Source organism: Penicillium solitum (assembly GCF_028829755.1).
Source record: "Penicillium solitum strain IBT 25940 chromosome Unknown utg000008l_segment0_segment0, whole genome shotgun sequence".
Lineage (NCBI taxonomy): Eukaryota > Fungi > Ascomycota > Eurotiomycetes > Eurotiales > Aspergillaceae > Penicillium > Penicillium solitum.
Genome location: NW_027072127.1, coordinates 2,458,415 through 2,482,757, shown reverse-complemented (window position 1 = coordinate 2,482,757; position 24,343 = coordinate 2,458,415). Strand labels below are relative to the sequence as shown.

General features: G+C 48.7%; 6 protein-coding genes across 6 annotated transcripts; 3 read left to right on the top strand and 3 right to left on the bottom strand.

The window, feature by feature from the left end:
* Positions 1 to 2,579: 2,579 nt before the first annotated feature.
* N7455_010233 (putative RING and UBP finger domain protein) lies at positions 2,580 to 4,769 on the top strand (the record flags this gene model as incomplete). The annotated part of the gene is made up of 1 exon (XM_040954150.2): positions 2,580 to 4,769. The coding sequence occupies one exon, from the start codon at positions 2,580 to 2,582 to the stop codon at positions 4,767 to 4,769; it is 2,190 nt and encodes a 729-aa protein (XP_040815503.2).
* Positions 4,770 to 5,008: 239 nt separating this feature from the next.
* On the bottom strand, positions 5,009 to 6,088 carry N7455_010232 (3-demethylubiquinone-9 3-methyltransferase; the record flags this gene model as incomplete). Its single annotated transcript, XM_040954193.2, has 1 exon — positions 5,009 to 6,088. One exon carries the CDS (start codon positions 6,086 to 6,088, stop codon positions 5,009 to 5,011), a length of 1,080 nt encoding a protein of 359 aa, XP_040815373.2.
* Positions 6,089 to 6,571: 483 nt separating this feature from the next.
* Positions 6,572 to 8,513, bottom strand: N7455_010231 (putative C6 transcription factor (AmyR); the record flags this gene model as incomplete). The annotated part of the gene is made up of 3 exons (XM_040953991.2): positions 6,572 to 6,982; positions 7,035 to 7,485; positions 7,546 to 8,513. The coding sequence occupies 3 exons, from the start codon at positions 8,511 to 8,513 to the stop codon at positions 6,572 to 6,574; spliced, it is 1,830 nt and encodes a 609-aa protein (XP_040815359.2).
* Positions 8,514 to 10,403: 1,890 nt separating this feature from the next.
* N7455_010230 (glycoside hydrolase family 31 protein) lies at positions 10,404 to 13,565 on the top strand (the record flags this gene model as incomplete). The annotated part of the gene is made up of 4 exons (XM_040954055.2): positions 10,404 to 11,131; positions 11,204 to 11,611; positions 11,663 to 11,833; positions 11,882 to 13,565. 4 exons carry the CDS (start codon positions 10,404 to 10,406, stop codon positions 13,563 to 13,565), a joined length of 2,991 nt encoding a protein of 996 aa, XP_040815547.2.
* Positions 13,566 to 14,786: 1,221 nt separating this feature from the next.
* On the top strand, positions 14,787 to 16,810 carry N7455_010229 (alpha-amylase; the record flags this gene model as incomplete). Its single annotated transcript, XM_040954050.2, has 9 exons — positions 14,787 to 14,945; positions 15,013 to 15,051; positions 15,103 to 15,218; positions 15,282 to 15,390; positions 15,453 to 15,681; positions 15,755 to 15,917; positions 15,984 to 16,130; positions 16,212 to 16,452; positions 16,529 to 16,810. 9 exons carry the CDS (start codon positions 14,787 to 14,789, stop codon positions 16,808 to 16,810), a joined length of 1,485 nt encoding a protein of 494 aa, XP_040815298.2.
* Positions 16,811 to 17,319: 509 nt separating this feature from the next.
* N7455_010228 (uncharacterized protein) lies at positions 17,320 to 19,527 on the bottom strand (the record flags this gene model as incomplete). The annotated part of the gene is made up of 5 exons (XM_040954073.2): positions 17,320 to 17,978; positions 18,041 to 18,270; positions 18,326 to 18,739; positions 18,793 to 19,185; positions 19,310 to 19,527. The coding sequence occupies 5 exons, from the start codon at positions 19,525 to 19,527 to the stop codon at positions 17,320 to 17,322; spliced, it is 1,914 nt and encodes a 637-aa protein (XP_040815350.1).
* Positions 19,528 to 24,343: the final 4,816 nt, after the last annotated feature.

Here is a 24,343-nt window from a genome sequence, read left to right as displayed (position 1 = left end):
TCATGACCGTGTACGGCCGAAGGTGTTTCTATTGTTTTGTTTTCATTTTTGTGGCATCTGGCACCCGCCACGGAACGGGCCAACAATTCAAGTTAAAAACAGGGCCCTGGGAAAGGGTGTGCAGGCTGTCTTATCCCCAAACTGTCACATTCTTTGTGGTGGTTTGGGGACAAACGGCGTCGGAAGGGATATTTGCGAAAGCGTTTTGTTTATACGTGGGCTTTCCGCTCTATATCTCGATAGTTTTTAACTCTATAACTTTGAATTCTCATTTTTTTATTTTTATCTTTATTTTGACATTCTCATTGTTGACTATTTGAACTATAAAAAGACGAAAAGACCGGTGAACCCAGATCCGGTGATACTAAGTTTGAAAGCGGGTACTGGGTACCCGGGAGACCGCAGCAGTTGCCGCGTACAGCCCCGTACCCTGTACTTGCTGATCACTAGCGTCTCCATTTAAAGGTCCCACCCCCTCTTTTGGCGATAAGCACATCAACGTCATCACTTGGGGATCTTGAACAAAGGGGACTTGAGGGATATATATGAGAGAACATATAAACACTTAAAAACATAGAAGATCATAGAATGGTAAGGCCAATAATATAGTCTATTTGTAGCCCTGGAGGTCATATCCAATGAAATATAGGTTTCGGAGTTTTCCAGGTGGCGTCAAATGAAAGTGATGGGCTGTTCTCAGGCACCCGTTTGACTCATCCGGCATCTTCTGGCACTTTCACGGTGTCACGGGCACCTGACTAAGACACCTCGCCCCCTCATCCTTCCAAGGTTTCCTACATAAGGACGCTGTTTCCCCTCTTCTGCTTTCTCCCTTCTTTCATTCTCCACTTCACACTTGAGCACCCTTACCTTCAAATCATCAAATATTAGAGCTCATCATGCAGATCTTTGTCAAGACTCGTACGTTATCACCCTTATCTGGCCCCTCTAGAGATGTTGGCCCCGGGTCCCACCTTCTCTTGCGACTGAGCCTATGGACCTCCTTGCTAACATTTCTTTGTCTCTAGTCACTGGCAAGACCATCACCCTTGAGGTCGAGTCCAGCGATACTATCGACAACGTTAAGTCGAAGATCCAGGACAAGGAGGGCATTCCCCCCGACCAGCAGCGTCTCATCTTCGCAGGCAAGCAGCTGGAAGATGGTCGCACTCTGTCGGACTATAATATCCAAAAGGAGTCCACTCTTCACCTAGTCCTTCGCCTCCGTGGTGGAATGCAAATTTGTAAGTGTTTTCTTCTCTCGCGCTCTTACCATCTTCTCTTGGCTAACATTTGCCACAGTCGTCAAGACCCTGACAGGAAAGACCATCACCCTTGAGGTCGAGTCATCCGACACTATCGATAATGTGAAGTCCAAGATCCAGGATAAGGAGGGCATTCCCCCCGACCAGCAGCGTCTCATCTTCGCAGGCAAGCAGCTGGAAGATGGTCGCACTCTGTCAGATTACAATATTCAAAAGGAGTCCACTCTTCACCTGGTGCTGCGTCTGCGTGGTGGTATGCAAATCTTTGTCAAGACTCTGACCGGAAAGACTATCACGCTCGAGGTTGAGAGCTCAGACACCATTGACAACGTCAAGAGCAAGATCCAGGACAAGGAGGGCATTCCCCCCGACCAGCAGCGTCTCATCTTCGCAGGCAAGCAGCTGGAAGATGGTCGCACTCTGTCAGATTACAATATTCAAAAGGAGTCCACTCTTCACCTGGTGTTGCGTCTGCGTGGTGGTATGCAAATCTTTGTCAAGACTCTGACCGGAAAGACTATCACGCTCGAGGTTGAGAGCTCAGACACCATCGACAACGTCAAGAGCAAGATCCAGGACAAGGAGGGTATTCCTCCTGACCAGCAGCGTCTTATCTTTGCTGGTAAGCAGCTGGAGGACGGACGTACTCTCTCGGATTATAACATCCAGAAAGAGTCCACTCTCCACCTGGTGTTGCGTCTGCGTGGCGGCCAGTAATTGATTTTCGATTCTTTTTTTCTCTTCAATAGGTCCTACATGGCCCGCATGGCGTTTGGTCGGGTTTCGAGGCTGAGGCTTCTTCTTGCAATGTGTTTCCTGAGGACGGCTTCTCTCTTTTACTTTACCCACATTATCCTCATCGATATGTGTTAGATAGTTCTCTACAATCCATTCTAGCAATATTTGCTAGTCTTGACCTAGCATGCCATTTCATTGTAATGTTGTAGGTGTCCAGTACGTAATTGACGAAAGTTGACATAGTATGTTACTGTTATCAACGCAGACAAGTTTACCCCACCAGCATCACACCCATCTGCAAACCTGGAAGTCCCATATGTAAGTGTGTCATCTAGGTAATTCTGTTCAACCACACCAATTCTCGCCACCACACCTTGCCAGCCAGAATGTGCCTCAGAACCTCACTCCTTCTTTGCCTCTTTGCCACTCTCGCGTGCCAGGAACCACTTGTGGCGTAAGGCGGGCGACAATCAAATATTAAGTAATCATACATCCTTATCGTGATAACACGACTTCCTCTCTCGACAGTTCCAACCAAAAGTCGCAAGCTCCAAAGGATGCGAGCTATTATCCGGGATGCCCGCTTACTTCTATCACCTTAGCTTGCAACTCCTCTCCCACAGCTTATCCGACGCATCGAACTCGCAGGGATCCTCCTCTCTCGCGCTACAATCCGCATGGGAAGCTCTCCAACCATTCCAACGGAACCGGTCTTTAACCTCCAACCGCCTATCACCCGCAGGAGACAATCAAACCCCACCAAACCCGGAACAGACTTTGGCACATCGCCAGAAGCTCATCTCCACCCTCTCCACACACGCTGCACCTACCCCACCCCGAACCAATCCCTCCACCAGCACTTCTTACAACTCCAACATATCCGCCACTAGCACCACCCCACTCGAAGACGACAAGCGCTTTGGCGCCGTCTCCATCGAGTGCATTGACATGGTCACCCCAAAGCACCCACCCAAAGGCACCTCGAAGCGCGGCTCCGTAGCCTCCACAGAACCAGAAAACCTTGTCGCCGCAGGCATTGGCACCGACATCCTAGGCGGCCTCCGCACAAAAGGCCGATATATCCCACTCGATTACGAGCTTGCCGACAGTGTTTGGGGAATTGTACACCTGTACCGCGACTTGCAGGAGACGCCTTACCTCGGAAACGATGACGAATACCCCGCCTACCTGAAGGGGTCCTCAGCTGCAGCCCGCCAACCTGGTGAGCAGCAGGCTACGTTGAGGCAGGGTCTGGTCGGTGCGGCGGGTACTAAACAAACTGGACAGGCGGGTCTTGCGGAATATCCTTTCCCTGAGACGAGTTCTTCCTCTGCGCAGAGTCCTGATGAGGATTGTACGACATTATGTATCCTCGCTGTGCCATCTTATTTGTCGCCGCCGGACTTTTTGGGGTTTATGGGGCAGAAGACGATGGATGATGTTAGTCATTTCAGGATGATCAGGACTGCGCGTGCGAATCGATACATGGTTTTGATGAAGTTCCGGAGTGGACGGAAGGCGAGAGAATGGCAGAAGGAATGGAATGGGCATGTGTTTAATAGCGTCGAGCCCGAGACCTGCCATGTGGTTTTTGTGAAGACTGTCGAAATCCAAGTTGTGGATTCCGGAACACCAGCTGCTGAGCATGGCGCCCTCCCCTCTAACCTCTCAACCCCTTCTCGACCGCCGGTATCCTCTACCGGACAAGCAACTCTTACCGGCAAACCTCTCGCACCACCTACTCCTGCATTGATTGAATTACCAACCTGTCCCGTTTGCCTAGAGCGAATGGACGAAACCACGGGGCTTCTAACAATCAACTGCCAACATGTCTTCCACTGCACCTGTCTCCAAAAATGGGAAGGCAGCGGTTGCCCCGTGTGCCGATACACACAAGACGACTACCGCAAAAGCAACGCAGCCCTGAAACCAGACGAAGAACCCCAAGAATGCAGTATCTGCCACTCAGAAGAGAACCTTTGGGCCTGTCTAATCTGCGGCACGATCGGTTGTGGGCGATACGACAACGCTCACGCCTTCGCGCACTGGAAAGAAACAGCGCACGCTTTCTCCATGGACCTCACCTCCCAGCGCGTATGGGACTACGTAGGCGACGCCTACGTCCACCGCATCATCCAAAACAAAACAGACGGCAAGCTCCTCGAGCTTCCCGCAGCAGATCACAGTGCCCTCGACCCACCAGATTGGGGCGACGCCGTCCCCCGCGAGAAACTAGAAAACATGAGTATCGAATACACACATCTCCTCTCCAGCCAGCTTGAAAGCCAGCGCGCGTACTTCGAAGAAGTCGTCGAGCGTGCCGTCGATAAAGCTTCGCAGGCTAGTGCCGCCGCCGCCGTGGCGGAAGTCAACGCTTCCAGTGCCTCGTCGTGTCTCGAAGAATTACAGGCTAAGTATGATGCCGTGACGCTTGAGACACTACCGTCGCTTGAACATGATCGTGCCCGCGCAGAGAAAAAAGCAGAGAAATTCGAAGCCCTGGCGCGCTCGTTTGAGAAGGGATTTCAGGAGGAGAAGGCTATGAATCGGAATATGTTGTTAAGGTTGGAGAATCTTGCTAAAGAGGTTGATGGGCTTAAGGTTGCGAATGCGGATCTCGCGGAGCAGAATCGCGATTTGACGTTCTTTATCAGTGGCACGCAGAGGTTACAGGGCCAGGGCGAGGAGGTTGAGCAAGGAACTGTTTCTGTGCCTGATCCTCCGGCTGCTTCGAAGAAGAAGAGGAAGGGGAAGGGGAAAAAGTAGTTGAAGCTTTCGATTACTTTTACTCGGCATTGGGAGTTGTATTCTTTTGCTGTGTCCATAAAAGGGCAGTTGGGTGGTTATGTACATTTAGCGAGTGTCTCAGTAGTAGTAAACTAGAAACGAAGCAATGAATATGAAGTTATGAAATATCGATATGCAAAGAGTACAACAGTCAGATAATATACAAATAGCTTAAAACAATGCAAGTATAAATACACACACCTCTCCCTCAAAATCATCTAGAGCTCCTTCCTAACAGCCCAGAAATAATTCCCCCAGTCTTCACTCCCAGGCACCATCTTCCACCCAATTCCAGGAATATAGATAGCACCCACACACTTCCACCTCATCCCCTCCGCAATCGCACCCCCACCCCTCGAAACACCCGTATCAGCAGCCCTCATCAACCCCTCCTGCAACCATCCCTTAACCTCATCCGGGTTAACAAACTTACTCCATTCATGCGTCCCGCGCGGTACAACACCAATCGGCCACGGCGCTTCGGCAATAACCTGGTTTAGGATGAACGACGGCAGCGTCCGCGAAATAGTAGACCCAATTAGCCAACCGCCGGGCTTGAGTGCCCGCAGACAGTTCGTCAGGAAGCTTAGCGGCGTTGAGGTTTTCGGATCGATATGTTCGAGGACTTCGAAGAGAGTTACGATGTCGTATTGCGGGGGAGTGAGTTGAGTTGAGGTAGAGCCGGAATTCGTCGGGGTTGAAGCGGATGTCGGAGCGCCAGCGTTACCGGCAAGAACATCTTCCAGTGTCGTGTTAAGGTACTTGAAACGGCCAGTGCGCAGGTGCGTATCGACGGTTGGATCCATGCGCGCGTGCTCGCGCGCCATTTGGATTAGGTCTGTTGAGGGGTCGATTGCGGTCATTGAGGCGGCGAGGGTTGGGGTTGGGGCTGGGCTGGTTGGGTCGAGGGGGATTGTGCGTGCGAGGGACTCGGCGAAGATGCCGCCGCCGCAGCCTACGTCGAGGTAGTTGAGGGTTGCGGCGGAGGAGGTTGGGTCTGGTGATGGGCTTCCTTCTGCTAGGCAGGAGGCGATGAATTCGTGGCGGAGGGGGTTCATTAGGTGCAGGATTCGGGAGGGGCCCATTGGGTCCCACCAGGAGCTGGCGAGGCCGGAGAAGTGGGAGAGTTCATCGGCGGAGACGGAGGATGTTGAGTGTGCGCGAGTTGGGTGTGTTTGGGTTGATGGGGTGGATGCGGGTGCGGAGAAGAGGTAGTTTGGTGAGGGCCTTGGTGAGCGGAGGGTTGAGCGGAGGGCTCGGATGGAGAGAGGGAGGGTACGGGGTCGGAGGGAGGCCATTGTGGAGGTAATGGTGTTGGTTGTGGGCGAGATTTGAGGTTCAATGGAGAATTAGCTCCGGCGTTTTAGTGCTCTAGTGAGCCTTAGTTGATGCGGAGACCCGAGGATTATCTGAGAAAGTGTTAATTGGGGAATTGCAAGGATCATTGGAAGCAATAGAGAGCGTACCAGTGAAGAATATCCTGAGCAATTGAAAAGAGAACCTTGGAAAGTCGCATGAAGCCGATCACCAAATTGGAGATTCGATGCCGAGACAAACATGCCAAGACATTTTGACTGCTGTGCACGAACGAGTATGAGCCTCCTTCTCGACTACGATGTATATCGACTACGATGGCCTTGGATTTGATGTGTTGGGGCATTGGTCGTGTTCTATAATTCGATTGTGCCTCGGTATCGTAAACATCCATCTATAAAAACTACACTTGGTATCACAAAACAAACAATCCGCATCACACATTCAATCGTCGGCAAACATGCCCATCATCCCATGAGACAATCTTCGAAGCCCAGTTCCTGCGGCACATGCGGATGAGGAGCTGTCTCTACTTGGCCATCGACATCATGGATCTCAATATCCTCGGCACTGGCTGCGTAATCCCAGACATGCTGGCCAGACCATGAAGCCAACTGATCCGGCACAGCAGCACCGAGTATAGGAAGGAAATTCCCCGTGGTGATGTTGCAGTCGAGTCCAAGCACGGTTCTGCAACGATCCAGCAATGTAGGGAAGAGGTACGAGGGCGAGCCACGGATCTGAGAGAGCGTGTGAAGTATACCCCACAGCAACTCGTTTGGATCAATAGTTGATTCAGCCAGTCTATGGACGGCTTTTGGTCCAAAGGATCTCGTCACATCGGCGACAGAGGACCCCAGATCAAAGAGTTTTTGCTCCTATAACATGGATAAGTATACGAACCAACAACTTCATTTTGGATTGACCTACCATTCCGATTCCATGCGCATCAACGGCCCCTTGCGATGCAGCACCAATCACGCTCATCACGGATTTACCGACCACCACTGGTAGGTGAAATGGCAAAACTGCATCATCGCGCGAACCAGCCTGCGTGGCATGGCTCATGGACAGTTTCCACATCATCGCCTGCAGCCACTGTTGCGTGATCAAGATATCAACCTGCTGGATCTCAAGGACTCCCTCTAGGGAAATAGCCTTGCACAAGTTGGATTGGATGGCAGAGGTTGGCGGCCTCTCCAAGATGCCATCTCCGCCACCGGCGGAAATCCAATCATAAAGATTCGGGGTGAGATTCTCAAAGATGTTGATCAGGTTGATGAATCCATAAGCCAGGATAGGATCTTCTGATCTAAGGACCTGAGGCTTATGAATAGAGCTGCGCAGCATAACCGGCTTCGCTTGCTGGAGAGCATAACCTCTATTTACAAATCAGCCCCAGTCCAAAATATCACTGTTCCTTCATACTCGGGCCACTCACCTCTCTGTGATAAACAAAAGCCAGAACACACGTCGTCTTTCCTCCGCTTCTTCAACCTCATACTCTGCATACGTCGACTCGCGGTGCAAACCAAGCGTAAATGCAAACGAGGTGGCCTGGCACAAAAAGAACCAAGCTTGGTCCTGGCGATCAAGATTCCCATACGAGGCAAACAAAAAGAACGAAGTCAAAAGTGACTCCGTGCTGAGTTTTTCCAAAACATCACAATCCAGCCGCGCCCGTACAGCCTCCGAAAGAAGCTCTTCCCCAGACATCAACGAGTGTCCATCCCCAATACTCATACTCTGTGAACGCGCAGGGTCCGGCACAGGCGTGGCCCCGTCCAGCTTCAACTGGATATGTGTAGCCGCACACAGGGACGCCAAAAATGCATACCGCTGCGTAGACAGTTGTCCAGGCTGATGACAATCCAACCGGAGCTGGTCTGCGCTGACCACTGGCATAATGGGGAACAAGTATTTGAGGTAGATATTGACATGAACGAGCAGAATTTGCGGAGAGAGACGGCGGGCGGCCGGTCTCGCATATCCGTAGCCATAACCATTGGCGGATTCGACGGTTGAGTCCGTGGAGCCTGGGGATGAGACGAGTTCCGGGGGTGGCAGGTGGGAAAAAGTATCCGAGAAGTCCTGGCCTGCGAACTGCGAGTCTGCGATGACAAATCCTGGCGAGATGGGCGAGTTGAATTGGTAGTCCGGGATCTCGCCGGTACCGGCGTCCTCGGAATACATATGCTCGGGAGGGTCTTGTCGGGATGAGAGAGGGTGGATCGGGGCCAGGGGGTATAGGGTGCGGAATTTGGGACCCTTGCGACGCAGGACATCGCTATAGGAGCAGGAGAGAAGTAGCCGTTGGCATTTATCGCATGGTAGTTCACGGGAACATTTTATTTTGCGACGGCGACAGTTGTCACATGCTTGTTTTGGCTTAGATTGTTTGGTGGACATTGTTGAGTTGCTTAGTCTTTACTAGACTCAATAGGGTTGAGGTTCATGTTAGGGTCGAATATATAAAAAAGGAGATGTGATGGTTTCATCCGGGGAGTTTGGCAAGGCGCATTATAATAAAAAAAGAAACAATAGAAACCTGGGGAAGCGGGGGTCAAGGAAAAGGGAAAAGCCCCGCAAAGGCCCCTGCGTTAGAATTGTGCTTCATATTCTGATCTTATTCTCATTGGCATCCTTATGGATATTGCTATTCTTACGTCCGAGCTTCTATTCTGGATTAGGGGGCGCGTTTCCTCTCGGCCCGACTTGTCTCAACGTCTACGTACATCCATGGATATCCCTCAGCCTCCGAACTATAAAGAATACAAGGCATAAGATCATGAAGATCACCATGAAAGTTGACTCATTGAGTGACTACTCCGTTCCATATTTCCTTCTGGTCTTGTGCAGACACTAATATAGATCCCAAAATCTCGGCCCGTAAGCCAAGTACCCCTTTGGCCAGGTACGGTACCTACGGGGTCAATACGGGGCCAAGTCGGCTCTGATGCCTAACATATTTATGACGATTGAAAGGCGCACTAATATCAAAGATGCGGGATTTTCTCGCTCTCTTTAACTGGTTTAGTATAAAGTGGACATTCTCACTCCCTTTAACTGGTTTAGCACAGAGTGGACGCCGCTAGGCTACGCCGAGTATTCATCTCCGCTTCACATGTCGATATCCGATCCCATCTTCTCGGCTTCGTTGGTTTAGGCATAGCTTGGGGACCTAGACCCCTTCCACCATTGCCGAGATGGCCCCATCTCGTATTCCCCTCGGCTTCCCGAAAGTATGAAAAAAAGGGGCACTATCTTCCATGTATATCATGCGGGGGATTGACGCGCATAGTTCCGGTCTAGTTTGTATGGTTTGTACTTTAGTGGAAATGGGACTGTTGACCAGTTGAACAATGTTCCTGCGAGAGGCCTAGAATTACTTTCAGGCTGCTTTGACCAATTCAATCATGTTCCTGCCAGAGTCCTGGAATTGGTCCAAAATTCTTTGGACATCCGGGCAATCCCGTAGTTATAAGATTCTCCACTAGAGAGAAAAGACTCACCGCAGCTTGCCACATAGGGGATTATAAGATTATAATTATGAAATTATAATGTAGAAGCGGGTCTCTGTATATTAATTCCGGGGTCTTGGACTCTGTAGCCCTGCACTATTGTACTGTTGTAGACGGGCATTTATCGGACAATTGACCAATCACCAGCCTGGAATGGCATGATCTATTATGATCGTCGGTTTTTATAGGATGGTCCGGATTAATTATCTTCCACCTGGGCAGGGTTAGGTTGATACTATACGATGTACTTATTAGTGTTCTCATACACAGTATGACTATTTCCCAACGTTACCATTTGGAAGTTCTTTTGACATGTCTTTTTTTAATGTCTTTTTAGGTGTATACGAAGGCTGTAAAACAAGCATACTTGGCGCAAGAGACTTTTCTATGTATAACCTTTGATAAATGTCTTTTTTTACACTCCTACCCCTCTTTTGTGTACATAGTTGGGTTATACAGCCCTATTAGTGGACGCTATGTCGGGTCGACGTAAGGGGCTCATCCCCGCATTTCACCCAGCCTCCCCAGCTTTCCTTAGCTTGAAGCTTGACCAGCCCTGCAAAACCATTCAGCCCCTACGAAAAGTATGTGATTGCATCGGAGAATCAACGGAAATTCTTTTGGGTTTGGTATATCGTCGGGTTCCTGCAAGTTCCTGCGCGCAGTGCTAGAACGAACTGAACTGGTTACGCTCGACCTATAAAAACGAGCTGGGACATGATTATCTGAGACGAAAATTACCCCTTCGATCTACAACCAAAATAGGGAAGTGGTCATTATGGTTGGTGTGAAGAACCTTCTTAGCGGTGCTTGGCTCTTGCCAGCAGCCTATGGTGCTTTCTCAACATTCGGCCCTACGGCCTCGGGCTCTCACTCTGTCGCTTCCTCGACCTCTTCAGGAAAATACACCCAATTTACCATTCCCGCTGACACCGATACTGGCGCACAGCTGATTGCCAATATTGATGACCCTGAAGCCGTCAACGCGCAGTCGGTTTGTCCCGGGTACAAGGCATCAAACATCAAGGAGTCTGCTCGCGGATTGACCGCTACTCTGACGCTAGCTGGAAAGCCATGCAATGTCTATGGTACTGATGTAGACTCGTTGGACTTTTCCATCGAGTACCTTGCTAATGACCGACTCAACGTTCAAATCGTTCCGACTTATCTCGATTCTTCGAACTACTCTTGGTTCGTGCTGGATGAGCATGTCGTTCCCCGACCCGCTTCTGATAATCAAGCATCAAAGAAGCTTAGTGATCTTGAGATCACCTGGTCGAATGAACCCTCTTTCCATTTCAAAGTGACCCGCAAGGCTACCCGTGATGCTATCTTCGATACCACCGGTTCGGTTTTGGTGTTTGAGAACCAGTTTGTTGAGTTTGTTACCTCCTTGCCAAAGGATTATAACTTGTACGGTATCGGGGAGCATATCCAACAGCTGCGCCTCCTGAACAATCTCACTTTGACTCTATATGCGTCGGATATTGGTGACCCTATAGATGAGTGAGTTTCATTTCCTATACATCCTTCTATCCTCGCTTGTACTGCTATTTTGATGCTGACTACTTTCACCAGCAATGTTTATGGCTCCCAGCCTTTTTATCTGGACACCCGCTACTATGAGGTTAATCACCTTGGTCATCACACCCTGGTCGCAAGTGACAAGGCCGATCAGTCTAAGGACTATGTTTCCTTTTCTCATGGTGTCTTCTCTAGAAATGCTCATGGCCAGGAAATTATCATGAATCCCGAGGGCCTGAAATGGCGAACCCTGGGAGGTAGCATTGATCTCACTTTTTACTCGGGTCCTAGCCAAGCGGATGTGACGAAGAACTACCAGTTGAGCACCATTGGCTTGCCAGCATTGCAGCAGTACTTTACTTTCGGCTTCCACCAGTGCCGCTGGGGATACAATAACTGGACTGAGCTCGAGGAAGTTGTCTCTAACTTTGACAAGTTTGAAATCCCGCTCGAGACTATCTGGTAAATTGATTCAGCCTTTCTATGGTTAAAGCAAGGTCTAACATGGACTAGGAATGACATTGATTATATGCATGGTTACCGTGACTTTGACAATGATCAACATCGTTATCCATACACTGAGGGTGAGAAGTTCATAGACAAACTGCACAGCAGTGGCCGTCGTTATGTTCCCATTATAGATTCGGCTATCTACATTCCAAACCCTAAGAACGCCTCGGACGCGTAAGTTCCCGAACCTGTCTAACAGACACAATGCTGAATTATACTCAGTTATGATACCTACACCCGCGGACACAAGGATGACGTCTTCCTGAAAAATCCCGATGGAAGCGAGTACATTGGCGCTGTCTGGCCCGGCTACACTGTCTTCCCCGACTGGCACAATCCTAAGGCAGGCGATTTCTGGGCGAACGAAATTGTTACCTGGCACAAGAAAATAGCCCTTGATGGCATCTGGATTGATATGAACGAGGTTTCTTCCTTCTGCGTTGGCAGCTGCGGATCTGGAAACCTTAGCATGAACCCATCCCACCCTCCGTTTGCCTTGCCTGGAGAGCCTGGCAACATTATTTATGACTATCCGGAAGGATTTGAGGTCAGCAACAAGACTGAAGCTACATCTGCATCTGCAGCGTCATCAAGCCAGGCTGCTGCCGCTGCAACTGGCGACTCTGTCTCTTCGTCTACCTCTTATCTGCGGACTACACCCACTGCAGGAGTACGCAACGTCAACTACCCGCCATATGTGATCAATCATGACCAGGATGGTCACGACCTCAGCTCGCACGCCGTGTCCCCAAACGCCACTCACTCCGATGGCGTCCAAGAATACGATGTGCACAACCTCTTCGGCCACCAAATCCTTAACGCCACCTACCATGGCCTGCTGAAGGTCGACGAAAAGAAGCGTCCCTTCATCATCGGTCGCTCTACATTCGCAGGCTCCGGTAAATGGGCCGGTCACTGGGGTGGTGACAATGCCTCTAGGTGGGCATTCATGTTTTTCTCCATCCCCCAGGCCCTTTCATTCTCCCTCTTCGGAATCCCCATGTTCGGCGTCGATACCTGCGGCTTCAACGGCAACACCGACGAAGAACTCTGCAACCGCTGGATGCAACTATCGGCCTTCTTCCCGTTCTACCGCAACCACAATACCCTGTCCGCAATCTCACAAGAGCCCTACCTCTGGGAATCCGTCACGGTCGCCGCCAAATCCGCCATGAAGATCCGCTACGCAATTCTACCATACTTCTACACCCTCTTCCACGAAGCCCACACAACCGGCTCCACCGTCATGCGCGCCCTAGCCTGGGAATTTCCCACAGACCCCTCCCTCGCCGCAGTCGATACCCAGTTCCTCCTCGGTCCCTCAATCATGGTCGTCCCTGTGCTCGCCCCGCAAGCCACCTCCGTCAAGGGCGTCTTCCCTGGCCTCAAGCACGGCGAGGTCTGGTACGACTGGTACACTCAGACAGCTGTGGACGCAAAGCCCGGCGTCAACACCACTATCCCTGCTCCGCTGGGCCATATCCCCGTTTTCGTGCGTGGAGGCAGCGTCTTGCCGATGCAGGAGCCGGCTTTAACTACGAAGGAGGCGCGTAGCACGCCCTGGTCTTTGCTTGTCGTACTTAGTGGCAGTGGTGCTGCCTCTGGGCAGTTGTATCTTGATGATGGAGAGAGCAATGCTCCTGATGAGACGCTTGATGTTACTTTCGGGGTCAAGGGGTCTAGCTTGAGTGCCAGGGCAACGGGTGAATGGGTGGAGTCAAATCCTCTCGCTACTGTTACTGTTCTCGGTGTTTCCAAGAAGCCTGGCACTGTCAAGTTTAATGGTAGACCTGTGCCGGCTTCTGGGGTGCAGTATAATGCTACATCACATGTGCTGTCGGTTGGTGGGTTGCAGAAGTTGACTGAGGAGGGTGCTTTCAATGAGAATTGGACTTTGAAGTGGTAAGTAGTAGACTCTGGTATTCTTTTTAGGAAAAAATTGGAATTTCGGTATTTTCACGTGCAAAGCTGCTGTCTTCTCTATAGTTTATCCCAGTGGCAGTCAGATTCATCTCTATTCATTCACAGCAATAATGGACTTTTGTTATATAATTTATCCCTTCCTAGTATCTCCTAGTTGTCTTGTTTTCGTCCTACTTACTATCAAAAGACCGAGCACCCATTGTCAAAGTGCCGGTGACTCTGTATAACCTCACCTCAGCTGAGTAGAGAAACAACCACACTAACCCCCCTACCCCCGGTCGCATTCATAAATGGCCTGTTTAAAAATCCACAGAATCCACAGATTGCAATCTCCTATGTCGGCCCGAATTATGAAGCCCAAGTATACATTGTCTTTTCCATACACATACACGTCATCATATCTCTACTAGGCCTCGGGTTTCCCATCATACAACGGAGTACATATCCTAAATCATCCTAGCAGCATCTACCAACAACCTTAGTATCTACTCGTCCCCGACTAAACCCCGAAAGTCTGATCAAAAGATCGACATCATCTCAAACAAGCCAATAACCCATTGCAACCCCCCTCTCCACCCCCGCGTCCCTGCAAATTTGGGGTACGAGCCCTTGCGCACGTTGATTCGATCAAAGGTCGTGTCAGGGGCTTCGACGGGTATTATTTTAATTTCGCACGTGCAGTGCGCTAGCCTTGTGATCCAAGCTAATCATTTCAAGGTTAGGCATGCATCTATAATAATGCAACTTTGCTTTTTCCGGCAGGGCTGGAGGGGGGAAATCGGGACCTGACGAGTTAGATATGAAGGATGAAGTGGAATTCTCGTTTAGGGAGATTATCTGCCAATTAATTATGGAGTTCTCGACCATACAGATCCCTTTCTCTGTTTCCTAGTTCCATCTTGGATTCTGCTGTGGCTGGGGGCGGGCATTTAGACGGGCTTATTTTTCATTTAAGCAGATGCATCTGTGAAGATCGTCGTGTGGGCTTTTGGCGTTTATTGGCTTAAGCCATATTCCCTCCCGGGGTCTGATTTCAACGGCTATTGGCCTCTGTTTTTTTCTCTCCGTCTGTCGTGGTATGCATGGCGTTTTCTGGGGTATTTATATCAAGCCCCCTTGCAGCGCCTTTTATTGGAACATCCCGTTGCTGAACGATTTTCCTCTCTTTTGCCCCTGAGTTATCGGTGCTGAGATTATCTACAAGATGGTTCTCGCCCGATTTGCTTGGCTTGCTGGCCTGGTTGGCACTGCCATTGCTGCCACTCCAGCTGAATGGCGCTCACAGTCGATCTACTTCATGCTCACTGATCGCTTTGCCCGGACGGATGGTTCGACTACTGCTGCCTGTGATACCGCTGATAGAGTAAGCTTTCATCTATATATCGACTCTGTGACATGGTGACAGAGCTGACGGTATACTCACTGGATAGAAATACTGTGGCGGGACCTGGAAAGGAATCATAGATAAGGTCAGTAACGCTCTAACCCTTCCTATATCTCCCAACTAATCAATCTCCTAGCTGGATTACATCCAAGGAATGGGCTTTACAGCCATTTGGATCACTCCCGTGACCGGTCAATTGACTGAGGACACCCCGTACGGAGAGGCTTATCACGGATACTGGCAACAGGACATGTGAGTATCGCAAAGGCGAAAAGACAGACCTTGAAGCCTACGTCGGTACTGACCCAATATAAGCTATGCTCTGAACTCGAACTACGGAACCGCAGACGATCTCAAGGCCCTCGCTGCAGCTTTGCATGAACGCGACATGTATCTCATGGTCGATGTAGTAGCAAACCACATGGTGAGTGAAATCATCCACATCTCCGATCATCTAGGCTGAGACTGACACGTATTGGATAAAAGGGCTACGATGGCGCCGGTGCTGACGTAGATTACACCAAATTCAACCCCTTCAACGATGCGGAGTATTTCCACTCATATTGCCCAATCACTGATTACAGCAACGACACTATGGCGCAAAACTGCTGGCTTGGTGATAACGAGGTTTCTCTACCGGATCTGAATACGCAGAGCACGGAGGTGCAAGATATGTGGTATGATTGGGTTGGATCTTTGGTCTCCAACTACTCGAGTAAGTCTTATCCCAAACTCTTCTGCGTCAGCAAAATGTATATCGTCATATCCAGAAACTAACCAATATATAGTCGACGGTCTCCGCGTCGACACAGTCAAACATGTTCAGAAAGATTTCTGGCCCGGCTACAACAAAGCTGCGGGCGTCTACTGCGTAGGCGAGGTCCTTGACGGTGACGTTGATTATACCTGTCCATACCAGGAGGTAATGGACGGAGTGCTCAACTACCCAATGTGAGATCCTTGCCCGTGAAGTTTACCAGATACACGCGGAGAACCAATGCTAATTCATGGAAATAGTTACTATCCACTCCTCAGCGCCTTCCAATCTACCTCGGGAAGCATGACCGACCTATACAACATGATCAACACGGTGAAATCGACGTGCAAGGACTCAACCCTTCTTGGAAACTTCCTGGAGAACCACGATAATCCTCGTTTTGCCTCGTAAGTGGAAATTACATCAAAGCAACGAATAGGATTCCATTCCGTATGTATAGAAGCTAATCTCTCCCTTCGGGAACCCAGCGTCACCGACGACATTGCCCTCGCCAAGAACGCTGCCACATTCACCATCATGACAGATGGCATTCCTATTGTATACGCAGGACAGGAGCAGCACTATAGTGGTGGCGAGGACCCAGCTAATCGCGAGGCTCTGTGGTTGTCCGGATATGACACAGACAGCGAGCTGTACAAGCTTATTGCGACGGCCAATGGTGCCAGAAATCAAGCCATTTCTAAGGGTACTAATTATACTATTTATCAGGTATGTGCTTGTCTCTCTCTCTGTCTGAAAAATGATAATAATAATAATGAACAAAATACTAACTCGGTCCTCACAGAACTACCCTATCTATAAAGACGACAGCACCATCGCCATGCGGAAGGGCTATGCCGGTGGGCAGACAATCACCGTCCTATCGAATCTCGGTGCAGGTGGTAAAGAGTACTCGGTTTCGATTCCCGATACTGGATTCGCGTCTGGTGCGAACTTGACCGAAGTTGTGTCTTGCACTAGTGTTACTGCTGGTGAGAGTGGGGAGGTGTCTGTTCCCATGTCGGGTGGAGCGCCGAGGATTTTGCTCCCCACCTCTTTGCTTGATGGCTCGACTCTGTGCTCGTAGACTTCGGCTTCGGCGCATCGATGGTCGGGCCGAGGCACGACTTCCCCTCTTCCGCTTTCGAGAGCTTATCTTTCTTCCCTTTTCTTTGACAATAGGGGAAAGTGTACATATGAATTCATTGGTGTTTTTATATTTCTTTTCGAATGAATTATATCATATCTCTTTTGTAAAGATGAGAGTCCATGCTGAATATTGAATAGAAGATGTATACAGCTGAATAACTATGTATTTTGAATCCAACTACTCCGTATAGATACATGTAAAGACTTACTACTTTGATGAATAAAATGAACCAAACAAGTCAGTTGCAGTTGAATAAGTCATGACCATTTCCATTCGTGCTTTTGCTATTACGATCCTCCGCCAGAAAATAATACAAACACAACACCCAAGTCCCAACAGATCCAACCTCATTATCAACTCAACATACACCAACCCCAATAATCTATAAACAAAAGAAGAAGAGAGACCAAAAAACCTAACATCATAATCCCAACCCAATAATCTCATCACCAATCATGCAAAGCCCTCGGCACTAGACCAATAGGCATAGCTCCGCCAGTAGTACCAGTCGTAGGAGAATGGAACAAATCAGGCGCCTCAAACGCAGGCTGCGAAGCCGCATACCCAGGCATCATCTGCTCAAGACAATTATACCCCTCAACAAGGGAATCCAAGCCCTCCGCGCTAGACATAAGCTGCGAGATATCCATACCAGAGCGATGATGCTGCGACGGACTGAACATCTGCACGCCCTTGACGTCGGCGACCGGCGACGACGACGAATGCGATCCCGCAGTCACAACGGTAGTTGTCTCTGAGTACCGCCGCTGCACTTCGCCCACAATACACGCGATCCGATATGAGAGGTTGTCGCCGCTGGGCGCGAGATGTAGTAGGAAGCCGCGGACTTGGCTGATTAAGGGATCGGAGAGCGTGTAGTCGCATAGAGTGAGTGCGGCGTAGCCGACGATGAAGTAGACGTGGTCGATTAGAGCGGGCGCGGTGGTGAAGCGTATTTGGAGGAATTGGGTTATTATTAGGCGGGCGGTGCCGCATATTTCTGGGATGAGGCGCTCGTTGTCTGGTTGGAGGCGGGCGGCTGTTCGGTGGAGGAGGAGTTGACAGAACCAGAGATTCAGGTTGAGAGTTGAGTCTTCGCTGGTGGCTGTTGGTGGTATGGTTGTTAGATTGGGATTGGGATTTGGGGGGGCGGGAGGGCTGATGTACTTAAGAGATGTGCCCATTCCATTTTCCACCGCTCCAGTTCTTCGTATTCGGTTTCTGCGAATTGGAGACGGGGCTGGCTGTGTTGAAGTCGGAGAGCGATGCGATATAGTTGAATTTCCGCGACGATTCTTCCGTCTTCGGGTGTGGCGGCTGCGTGTTCTAGGATGCGGGGGCATTGGTCGATGTATTGTTGTTGGATGTTGACCGTGCGGCCGTTTGCAAGAGCAGAGCTATAGGGTTGGTGTTAGATCGTATATCTGACGGGCTTCTTTAAACGGAACATACTGTAGCTGGGTTGAGCAGAGCGTATTCCACAGACGCAACTGAGCAAGTACCTCGTCTGGGTTTAAATTGTCTCCTGGCAAGGTATTGAGAAAGTTAAATGAGATGAGGGCATGATTGATTGAGATCCCGCTCAGCAACCAGTCATCCATAAGTCCTTCTTTGTGAACTGAAGTAGAGTATAGACAAAGCAATGTCAAGGCCTGGAGCATATCGCTTGTCATGGGCGGGGGCTTCCACAACACCTTGGCCACGGCATGTTGTACACACAGAGATATATCGCGGACGGTATGTTGGGATAGGCCAGGCAGATATCGCGAAGCCAAGAGACATGCAGTGTTGAAAAGGAGTGTATTTGACCGTTGAATGCAGGATGAATGATTTATTGAGACCCAATGGCCGAAATATTCGACGAAACTGGCGAGATCATTAGCAGGGAGGTCTAGTGACAAACACACAATCAAACACACAGTTCAATCAATTTCACCGAGAGCTTGGAATCTACAATGCCCTGGGTGACGATGTCGCCGAGGATGTCAGCATCGGAGAAATGATCTCTCTCGCCGAAACATTCGGCTTGCAAATCCCGAATTATTTGCGCTGGCTTGAGTGGATAAAAGGATGAGGACATGCTATCACTTGAAGATGCTCCATCTAGGCTGTTGTTTCTAGTTTGTAGGGTTGGGCTGCAGGGCATGCTGGGGGAGCGGTTCACCATCTGCCGCATCAGATGTATCATCTCCCCCATGCCTCTTTCGAGAGAAACAAGCCTTTCTTCGATCGATGGTATAGCGGTGGCGTCGGACCAGGTGGATGCATTGTCCTGGAAGCGTTCTGTTGTCTCGGGGAGCTCGCATTCAAGCCTTTTTTATGACACATAGTTAGTATTTAGAGACACGGGCGATTCCACAAATAGCCAAAAACGACACAAAAAAAAACAGCCAAGAATCGAGTATATGCGAAACACAGAATAAAAAGAGGACCAACCTAAGAGACAAACAGCGACGACAAGCATGACCACGTGGGTCGACATCGCAGCGAGTCTTGAGCTTGCGACAAGTATTACAGGCAGTCATTGATCGTCGAATGCGCCCCTTAGGTCTGACATCTTGGCACGCGACCGAGTCGATTCTGCTGCCATCCTCTGGAATAATCCTCTTGGATTCCCACGAGATATGATTATTTGGAGGACCGGTTCTCGTCATATTGGATGTTGAATGGTTACTGTGAGTATTGTAGGTAATGTGTACTGTTTTAGATCTATGTTTGATCGAAAGGGAATGAGAAGTTGAAGAATAAAGAATAAAAAGAGAAAAAGAAGAAAAACAAAAGGCTTATTGATCAACAAATTGGACCCTTAACAGAAGGCCAAAATCAAAATCCTGAAGATCATTTGGTGTTTATCAGGGAGATCCAAGCCTTATAATAGCGGGTCAACTAGATTAGAAAGGCTGACCGTGGATTTTTAACCAATTGCGACAAGAGACCGATTACTGACGATATCGACACTCCGCGCAGGTACGTCCCGTTGATGGCGGATTATAGCGGACCATGAGCGGACCTGGGGTAATCGAATGTGCATCCACCAATCTGAAAACATCCCGTTAGCTTCTAGAAGGGTAGCGATTGTCGGTGCATACTTTTTTGCTTTTTAAGAGGGGTTGATAATGTCGCATAGGCTACCCCTCTGATCTAATTGACCCAATTTCCCCGACGAGAACCGTAGGGGAGGGGTCTGAGAGGGGGGGGGAGGGGCTTGAGTGGCACGACCGATATGGAGTTATACTAGATACGTCCTTTTGCGTTTTCAATTCTTTTACTCGTTCTGAGTTGAAGTCCGAGGTTATCACGAGGTCCCTTTCCCCTTTTTTTTTTTTGGTTTCCCTATCTACTCCGTATATCAACCAACTTCTTTGCATCTTTGTCTTGCTCGGACATTTCCGACATAAGTAAGAGGTAGACAAGGATCTAGAGTGAAAATTGTAGACTCTTTAGTATGATTTGGTAGTGATCTTAAGTGGAGAGGGAGGATCAGGATCCAAGTGGAGAGGGACAACAGGCAAACCACGATAACTCGGTAATCATTGGCTAACATGTGCAATGTCTCAAATAAAATGGCTATCAGGATTGGAGATCGCAGCGATGTGACCTTGTAACTTTCAGGCCCGCTTAACAACGGGTATCTTGCCCGTTTAATGCCCTAATGGCCCTATTAGCTCGTTGTTTTTATTTAGCCTTGTCCATGGGTCTTATCCTTTAGGATGTCGTGGGTTTCCAGCCGTGTCCGTTGGCGGATTTCTATTGGATCTCACAATCTCCTAAGGCCCATTCTCCATTTTAATTATGTCTTAGCCTTAGGTCAAAGGCAAAATACGAAAAAAAAGTATCCATGATGCTGGACCATTATGTATTCATATCATTCATATCATTGACAGCACCGATCGCACTGGAATTAAGAATCAAAATAATGTTCTTGAAGTGTTCTTGAAATGTTCTAAAGTCTTGCTAATTAACATTGGGCTTGTACTAACCATATTCAATATCAGCCCGGGATGCAACCCTAGCATGTTCTAATTTATCGTAAAATTTGCTAATCGCGCAACTCTGAGTGGCAATGCGGAAGAATATATACCATTCACCTGGAAATACCAACCGAGGTGTTTTTTTTTCGCCTTTTGAGGGATCCACTCTATCCAAGTCCAATATAAATTTCATGCAGAGAGAGTAGTGCCGAGCCTTCCGGCTATTAGTGCTCTTTCTTGTCTTAGGCCCTGAACGCGGGAACCTCGGAAAAAGAAGCGGTCAGGTCGAATCGTTTAATATATATGCGGAGTACGAAGTACGGAAGTACCATACTCGTATTATTATCCTGATCACACCTTGAATTGGTCTTGCTTAGCTTGTTGAACACTCTGGGGTAACCGTTAGGTGGTCCACAGCCTTTGACAATGAACTAGCCGACCTTCACCTCGGCTTAACTTGTTATCGGAACCCCGGATTAACTTGCATTGTCCGAGTATCGCTTGAGTTTATTGGTGCGTAAATACGATTGGCCGTATCGGAATGGCCCGGTCAAGCTATGTCTAGAGCTTTGGCGATGCGCCTCGAACGTCTAGGATGTGAACACGGCTGGAATCACCCGCATGGGCGCAGTTATAGTTACATCTTTAATTAAGAGATAAACAAGGTTCTGCGTAGTTCCATTATCTTTCTAGGTTCGGAGAAGGACCCTTCCAGAGTCGTCTAGAGGAAGATCTCTCTAGAGTTTAGAGGAAGATCTCTTGAGAGAATGCCGATCACTTCATCGTGTCTCGGATAATGATACTGAGAAAGTATACTGCCCGCTTCTCAACGGCCCGGGAATACTCCTTACAGTGGCAAACCTTCGGTCATGGCGCGTAGGGGGAAACTCACAGATAGCCCCTCTTACGATCGGTGTGATATGTTGTACATCGACGAAGAGTCAACAACGCAATACAGTCAGATCAAGCTGCACAACTAACCAATCTCTTATTCGCTAGCTGAAGGTTCCCCCTCCTTTTTCCTTCTTGCTTCTCTGCATCGTCCCTGCAGGACCGTCTGACCACAAATCATCCAATGAACAATTGTCATGAAACCACACGACTTGGATCTAAATTTCCGAGGGGCATGCAAGCTAGGCGACTTTTGACTTGGGGCCAACGAGGCAGACATGGTTCTTTACCTGGTTACTTGCATACTTGTAGGGAATAGCTATGTATGTTTCAAAGATAAGAACCATTTTTTGACTGTTGGATTTGTATATCCGTACAATATATCCCTGTCTTGTTTCAAGAGGTGGGCGGCGAGCACATGTTTGTAGTGATGTGTGTAGATCTCTCGACCCGGCCCACCCATTTCTAGAGCTAACGGGCATTTTTGATTGATTTACAGTGCAAATCCACCATGCTATATAGCTCTGTTGCGCTTAACCTGGCAATGCCCTGTTTGGGATGCATAAGCTTTGAGCTTGGACCCCCATCTCCCGTTTCCTATTTTATCGCTAGCATCAACAAAAGGACCCCCGGGATCCCAAAAACCCCGAGACTCCGGTGCCTGTTATCGACTATGCACTCCGTAGTGTCATAAGACCCGGAACGTTCTTCTAGACCTGAAAAGTCCGTGGCGTTTCCGGCTTACCGCAGGATAAGCTATCATTTAGAAATTAGGTTTTTGGATATGTATGTCGAGAGTACTCCGTATGTGGATAACCTACAGTTCTTTTAGATTGCGTCCCCGCCTGGGCACTTGGAGGGCTGTTAGATTATGTCTACAACGTGCAGTTTACACGTGTACATTGCAGCTGATGAGGAATATCATTTGGGACGCTCGTCATTCGCCCTTGACTTATTCGCCCTTGACTTATGCTCCCTGCTTTCACATGCTCAGACTGTTCCCTGTCTCTACGCAATTTGTCTACAATTCGCCTTGTATGTGAGACTTTTCGTCATTCAACTACCCTGCTGTCCACGACGCCTATCTCCGTGGGTCCACGATCCCTCTCTCCTTTTCTGCTCTCGTCGCCTTGCTTGCATTTTTGATTTTCATCTCTGGCAAAATTATATGTATGGCAGAGTCAAGAAAAAGAGAACATTGCCAGATATCTCCATTGCTTCTGTCAATTCTGCATGAATCTGCAGACAGATGATTATTGAGTGAGAGCCCCCTCTGGGTCCAACCTCCCTCCCCCACCCATGTTTACGCGGCCCAAAAAACTCGTTCTAGAATTTTGAGAAGCAAAAAACAAAAAGAATTGACCGACGCAGGGATCGAACCTGCAATCTCTTGATTCGTAGTCAAGCGCCTTGCCATTGGGCCAGCCGGCCGTGCTGTTATGGTGTCTCGGTTAAAATTTGTATTATAACCGGATCTAATGTGGGACTCGCTTAAACGCGCTTAAACGCGCTTATCTTCGCTTATTATCCACGTGGCTTTGTATGTCAGAGCTGTAACCAGCATAATTTAGTAAATTAAAGATTATAGAGGCTATTATTTGCGTGTAGCTGGGTATTTCTATGCTCAGTAGTATCTCTTCCTGTTCTGGGTGGTATTGTATCGCTTTTTTACGATGAATTGGGTTGCTTGGTTCTTGATCTGGCCCTGTACTTCGACTAGCTTGGTGGTGATAATATAGAAACAAGGTTAGTAACTGCATAGAAATTGAAATATTACTGGTTTTGATGAAGGCCAGCGTGTAATTAGATAGGAAATGGTATAATCAATGTATTGAGTGGAGAGGGTTGTTGCTAATAGGAACTATCTCAGCCTACGTGAGTGCTATTTATGGAAGACGTAATGTGTTGCGCGTTCGAATAGTTGGAAATTGAGGCTATGAAAAAAGGCTGTCACAAATATCCAAAGCCGGAAGAACGTTGTCTTTGTGTAGCCCTAAAAAAACAAAAGCAATGATCGAAATGATCGAACCGGGTGAGTCCAGTGGAACATTAGACCTTCGTAGGAAACATGATTGAACCTTAGATGGACACCACACAAGATCAGCTGAAGCACGTATACTATTTGGCGTATATGTTGCACAGCCTCCTGCAATGTAACGGTTTGTTCGAGGTAGTTTGGTTCAACATGCAGTTGTAAAAGAAACCATTTAGCTTTAGAGCAGGGGAATGGTGCGAGCTATTCCGCAGCATTCCTATAGAAACTAGACATAATAACAGGGCGACGATAAGTTACTGGTGCACCTGAATTCAGACAGCAAGGCATCAAGGCTTTTCTGGTTTACCTGCAGATAATCAGACCTCTCTTTTTGTCTCCATGGCAGTAACGTATTTCACAAGCGAACCGCCACCACAAGCGAGCCACCATCTCCAAAACACATAGTAGATGCGATAGATTACAGCTTTATATCTCAACAAAGTTGGTCTATAAGTACCTTTCCTGGTAGCCTAGTGCCATTTAGGTAATATGTAGGCTCTTCGAGGAGTTTAAGGAGTTGGAGGAGTTTAGGGAATTTATGTTTGTTATTCAGATATATATATTTCTAGCTTA